Genomic DNA, 6,000 nt, shown 5'->3' with positions numbered 1-6,000 from the left:
AACAATAAAATGTAAAACACTGTGCTGGTAATATCTGAGATAAAGATTTGTTTGCAACCACAAGAACAATATTCTTCACAAACATGTTTCTAAAACTATATGATCACACGGAGACCTTATTCAAAATAAGTACATCTGGATGGTTAATAGATAAAACTGCTTTAGAAACTCAATTACTAAAAAGAAGCAATGCTGGTTTCTTTTATTCTTTTGGGTAAGGCATTTCCTGCTGTTGCACTCTCACTTTGATCTAATATCTCTGTACTGAGACCTGTCTGAGTTATTCAAATACATAAGCAAGTTAATGTTAATTTTTTGTTGCCTCACTTTCTGTTTTGGGAATCCTTCATGTTTCATAATGATATGATCCTGGGTTGCTTACTTGCTTTTGAGTTTGGTTTAGTTTGATTATTGTGTGTTTCTTTGTCTTCTTTGATTAGGTCAGTCTTGATCTGTGTTATTTCAGTTAAGTTCTTGTTAGTGATTCTATGTTCATTTGTGGTTTCTAGTTATTCTTTAGTGCTAGATTTATTCCCTAATCCCTGTGTACTCTTCCTCACCCCCTGTGCCACTTTCTCTCTCTCCTGAGTCTACCTCATGCTCCCCCCTCACACCTGCAACCTGTTAGCTCATCAGTCTATGTCTTTTGTTCAGAATTTAACCTCTCCAACGTTTAAGCACCTTATCATCAGTCACTCCTTGCCAGTTCCTTTCATCTACTCCTGTCACTTTCCCATTCTGCACAGTGTTGTCCTCGTGTCTCCCTGCTGGTTTCTTTTACATATCCTACATGTATCTGCTGGATGTGAATAAGTGTAAATATAGTAAGTTTGTTATTTAAGATGGCGGTAATGACACCCAGTTATGCCAAGTCAAGGGCAAAGGTTAATGTGGCTTTGGTGTGGACGTTTGCCAAAACAATGTCAGACAGCATAATTTTTCTAACGTATCACTGCATCATAGTATGAGTTGGTGTTGGTTTTCAGAGTTATCCAGATATTTCCGAAATGCTTCAAATTTTACAGTTTGGAACGCTGTATACTAAATGTGTAAAAACAGATTTTATTCAGAGATAATTGGCTGCTTCCAGTAAGGAAATGCTTACCTGAAAGCAGTGAGGTATTCCACATCACCCATAGGAGGCTCTACTCCTCCAGTCCATGCTATATTTACATTAAAGCCAGCTCCTGCACCTGAGCCTACCTGCACAGAGCAAGCAGAGATACATTTAAGAGACAGCAGTTTTAAGTTGATTATTTTTGATAATTATAGTTTTGCATAAAAATGTCTGTTTTGGTTACACTAGGTAATTGAAAACAGTGGTACATTTGATAAATGGTAAATGGATGATCCCTGGGTACTAAACAAAAATAAAACAAAATGTAACCAAAGTTTTGACTGGGTTACAAAGACTAAACAATTGAATAAATACATACCTCCTCTGGTGCTCCACTGCCAGGAAAGAAGTTTCCATTATCGTAGCGATGCAGAGAAATGTAGAGCACATTGGGATCGTTGTAGAAAGCCTGCTGGGTGCCGTTGCCATGGTGTATGTCCTGCCATGATAGTTGACAGTAACATCAGAGGCAAGGTCAGTGAGATGCTTGGATACTATAAGCACAGTTGAATAGGTCAAGGTTGTATCAATCAATCACATTTTATTTGTATAGCACATTTCAGCAGCAAGGCATTTCAAAGTTCTTTACATCATAAACATAAAAACACAAAGTCATGCATCATGGAATAAACAATACATTGTTCCATATTACATTTCAAATACAATTCTAAACAGGTGTGTTTTTAGTTGAGATTTGAAACAAGTCAGGGTTTCTGCTGTTTTACAGTTTTCTGGAAGTTTGTTTCAAAAGTTTTGGTGCATAGATGCTGAAAGCTGCTTCTCCTCTCTTGGTTCTGGTTCTGGGATGCAGAGCAGAACCAGAACCAGAAGACCTGAGAGTCTGGAAGGTTGATACAACAACAGCAGATCTTTAATGTATTGTGGTACTAAACCGTTCAGTGATTTATAAACTAACAACAGTATTTTAAAGTCTATTCTTTGAGCTACAGGGAGCCAGTGGAGGGACTTTAAAACTGCTGTTATGTCTCTATCTTCCTGGTTTTAGTGAGAACAGGAGCAGCAGCTTCTGGATCAGCTGCAGCTGGAGGATTGATTTGTTGGACAGGCCTGTGAAGACGCTGTTAAAATAATCAATGAGACTAAAGATAAACGTATGGATGGGTTTCTCTAGATCTGGCTGAGACATTAGTCCTCTAATCCTGGAGATGTTCTTCAGGTGATAGAAGGCCGACTTTGTAACCGTCTTTATGTGGCTCTGAATGTTCAGATCTGAGTTCATTACTACTCCCAGGTTTAGTAGTAATAACTGAAGCTGTGTATTGACTCTAGATCTATAGCTCTAGATCGTTCCTCTTTAGGTCCAAAAATAATGACTTCAGTTTTGTTTCTGTTCATCTGGAAAATGTTTTGGCACATCCACACATTTATCTGTTCTAAGCATTTATTCAGTGATTGGATGGGGTCAAAGGTCACCTGGTGACATCGTAATGTAGAGCTGTATCTCATCCGCATAGTTATGGTTGTTAATAATATTTCCTGTTGTAACCTGAGCTAGTGGGAAAATATAAATATCGAATAAGAGGGGTCCTAGGATTGAATCTTGCGACCTCTGACCTCGTTGATGAGAAGTTTCCAATTGAAACAAAGAAATCCCTGCTCTTTATGTAAGATTCAAACCAGTTGAGCACTGAACCGGAGAGTCCAACCCAACTCTCCAGTCGATTCAGTAATATGTCAAAAGCTGCACTGAGGTCCAACAGAACCAGCACTGTGGTTCTCCCACACTCCGTATTTATATGGACGTCATGGAATACTTTGACTAGGCCAGATTTGTCCAGATTTTTCTTTTTTAGTAGTGGTTTAATAACTGCTGTTTTCCAAGCCCTGGGGGAAAACACCTGATGTAAGCGATGAGTTACTATTTGGATCAGATGAGTAACAATAACAGGCAGGACTTTCTTAAAGAAATGTGTGGGAAGGACATCCAGACAGCAGGAGCTTGAACTTAATTAACTTATAATTTCTTCTAAGGTTTTATAATTAAGTAGTTGAAATTGGGTCATTTTTTCTGTATTTGTTTTGTTTTGTACAGCAAAGGTTCTGGCTTTAGAGTTGATGTGCAGATCAATCCTCTGATTTTTTGAATTTTCTCTGAAAAAAAACTGGAAAACTTGTTCCAGGCAGCATTAGATTGAGTTCAGGTGGTAACATCATAAGAGGGTTTGTGAGCCTGTCAACTGTTGCAAATAAAGCTCCAGCATTGTTAATGTTTGTGTTTATGACATCTGCAAAGAAAGCCTCCCTTGCATGTTTTAGTGTTGAGTGATAGTTACGTAGTCTTTCTTTATAGATGTCATGATGAACGTGAAGTTGAGTTTTACGCCATTTTCGTTCTGCCCTGCGGCAGAGTTGTCTTGCAGATCGAACTGTTTGTGCTTTTCTCCATGGAGATTTCTTCCCACTAGACACAACCTTTACTTTAATTGGGGCAATGGAATCAATGATATATAAAACTTTAGACTGAAAATCATCTACCAACTTATCTACATCATTACAGTTTAAGGGTGAGGAGGAAGAGTAGATTTGATTAAATGTTTCTGCTGTTTTCTGTGAAAGAACGTTTTGTGACAGTAGCTGTTTGTCCAAGTTGGTCAAAGAATAAATAACTTTCATAGATAACAGCAGTGATCAGACAGTGCGACATCAGTTACAGAGACATTGGAAATATTCACACCCTTACTGATAACCAGGTCCAGTGTGTGTTGCTTGTTTGACATGTTGTGTTAAACCAAAATTTTCTAAAATATTAAAAGCTTTTTTGCCCCTCTGTTTTGGGGTTTATCCACATGAACATTGAAATTACCAACAATTAGTAAACAATCACAATCAGTAAAGAAACTTTCCACGTATGTTGGAGTTTTGTATAAAGTTGGTGTCAAAGTTTGTTTGTAGCCTTTAACCTGAATTCCAAGATACTCAAAAGAGGTGAAATGACCCAAAGAGATTGTACTACAATTTATGGTTTTCTTAAATATAGAAGCCACGCCTCCTCCTTTTTTATGTTTTCTATTCTCACTTAAAAAATTGTAGTTAGAAGGCGCTGTTTCAATTAGTACAATTTGGTCATTATTGTCATTCAACCATTTTTCTGTCAGAAACATCAATATTATTACTCGGTGATGAAATCATTGATTAATTTTACCACAGAGTGATCTGGTATTTAAAAGAGCTACTTTAAGTGAATTGGAGGCAAAAAGTTTTTCAGTCTGATGTTCCTTTAGGCAGTCTGAGGATCAGTCTGAGGATCAGTCTGAGGATCAGTCTGAGGATCAGTCTGAGGATCAGTCTGAGGATCAGTCTGAGGATCAGTCTGAGGATCAGTCTGAGGATCAGTCTGAGGATCAGTCTGAGGATCAGTCTGAGGATCAGTCTGAGGATCAGTCTGATGTTCCTTTAGGCCAGGGGTGCTCAAACTTTTTGAGACCAAGATCTACTTTTTCTCTCACCAGCCGGCTGAGATCTACCTCATTACATGAAGACATACAAATTATGAATGAAACCCTATTGACTAATTTTCTATGCAAATATACATCAGTTATATCAGAAATGATAAAGTTATAAAAAGCTTAATGCAGTTTCTTCCTCAGTGAGATTCTGACACTGAGGTTTCTCAGTCAGAAGCTGGTTGCAAACCTGAGGCCAGCAGCTGTCAGTCAGTTATGGTATATCCGAAATTTGGTTTGATGACGTCAATATGCGAAACTGCAGACTGATAGGAGGAACCAAAGAGCTCTGCAGAGGTAAAGGCAAATCTTCTGAATTTGGGATATAATTAATGTAATTTGACACAATTATTGTGGTACAAGCCATTTGTTTGTTAAAACTTAATCAAATATATTTGTCTTATTTGATGTTGGTTGTGACGTTTACTGCAAACGAACGAGGTCATTAGTACAAGTCTGTCGTTTATTGAACGTTCAGAAACTCCAGCGGCTGTGATGAACCACAGCGAAGGAAAACAAAGTAGAATAACCTGAACAGGTGATCAACTCAGAACCTCTCACACCGTTTCACTCTCTGTCTCTCTTTATCGTTAAGCACACTCGTTGCCGTGGCAACCGCCTGCGCCCCGCAAGCCGAGCAAAGATTACGTTAAAAACGTTCAGATATCAGGTTTCAGGCTTTATTATTTTTTTAATGAAGCTACAAACGTTTTGGATCTTAGTGAATATTTTGAAAAGTCTGTCAGAAGAGGAAGTGCTGCTCTCAGCGTCCTGAAGGCCTTCAGTTTGTCACCTGCTGCAGAGATCGACTCAAAACCGTCCCGCGATCGATCGACGTTTTGGGCACCCCTGCTTTAGGCAGTCTGAGGATCAGTCTGAGGATCAGTCTGAGGATCAGTCTGAGGTTTGAATTAGGACTGCTGTATTTCATATTTCTGTTTTTTGTCAATTTTCTTATCGTGACTCGGACAGGTAATGTCCTGTTCTGCAGTACCCGGGGGCCAGACACATTCTGGATGGAGACAGGTGTAAAGATAATATCTGGTCCCCGGCCTCAGACCTCAGAAACGCAGAGTGATGGATCCTCTGGAAAGTCAGGGGCAGGTTGCTTAAATGTAGTGAGGTCTGCTTGTGAGTGCTAAGGAGAGACGAACCGAGGTGAAGCTGTTGATTCATTCCATCTGTAAATTTAAGAAACTCTGGTCCGGAAGACATTTCTTCATTGATATCTGTTGAATTCTGTGAATGACTGAAGGAGCAGAGAGGGAGGGAGTCAATTTATCAGCTTGTTTTGGAATATCGTGCTCCTGATACGGGGAGCGTTCCATCCTAGTCAGAAATCCTTGAGCCTGTTCTTCTAGAGCGGTAATCCCATTTTGATAAAATAAAAAAGGTTTGCAGCGAGTAGCTTTATCCCAT

At 39.0% G+C, this 6,000-nt stretch overlaps 1 protein-coding gene across 3 annotated transcripts in view; it reads right to left on the bottom strand.

Annotated features, from left to right (window-relative positions):
* Positions 1–6,000, bottom strand: part of hdac5 (histone deacetylase 5) — a 75,270-nt gene that overhangs the window by 14,897 nt on the left and 54,373 nt on the right. For all 3 annotated transcript variants that reach the window (XM_055024500.1, XM_055024501.1, XM_055024503.1), the window contains 2 exons: positions 1,437–1,556; positions 1,106–1,203 (listed from right to left, as the gene is read on the bottom strand). In XM_055024500.1, the coding sequence (XP_054880475.1) occupies positions 1,106–1,203; positions 1,437–1,556 (218 nt within the window). The remainder of the gene's footprint in view (positions 1–1,105; positions 1,204–1,436; positions 1,557–6,000) is intronic.

This window comes from Poeciliopsis prolifica, unplaced genomic scaffold, assembly GCF_027474105.1.
Source record: "Poeciliopsis prolifica strain line A6 unplaced genomic scaffold, Auburn_PproV2 SCAFFOLD121, whole genome shotgun sequence".
In the NCBI taxonomy this organism is placed as follows: domain Eukaryota; kingdom Metazoa; phylum Chordata; class Actinopteri; order Cyprinodontiformes; family Poeciliidae; genus Poeciliopsis; species Poeciliopsis prolifica.
The sequence above is the reverse complement of the archived record's forward strand: the minus strand, read 5'-3'. Positions and strand labels throughout refer to the sequence as shown.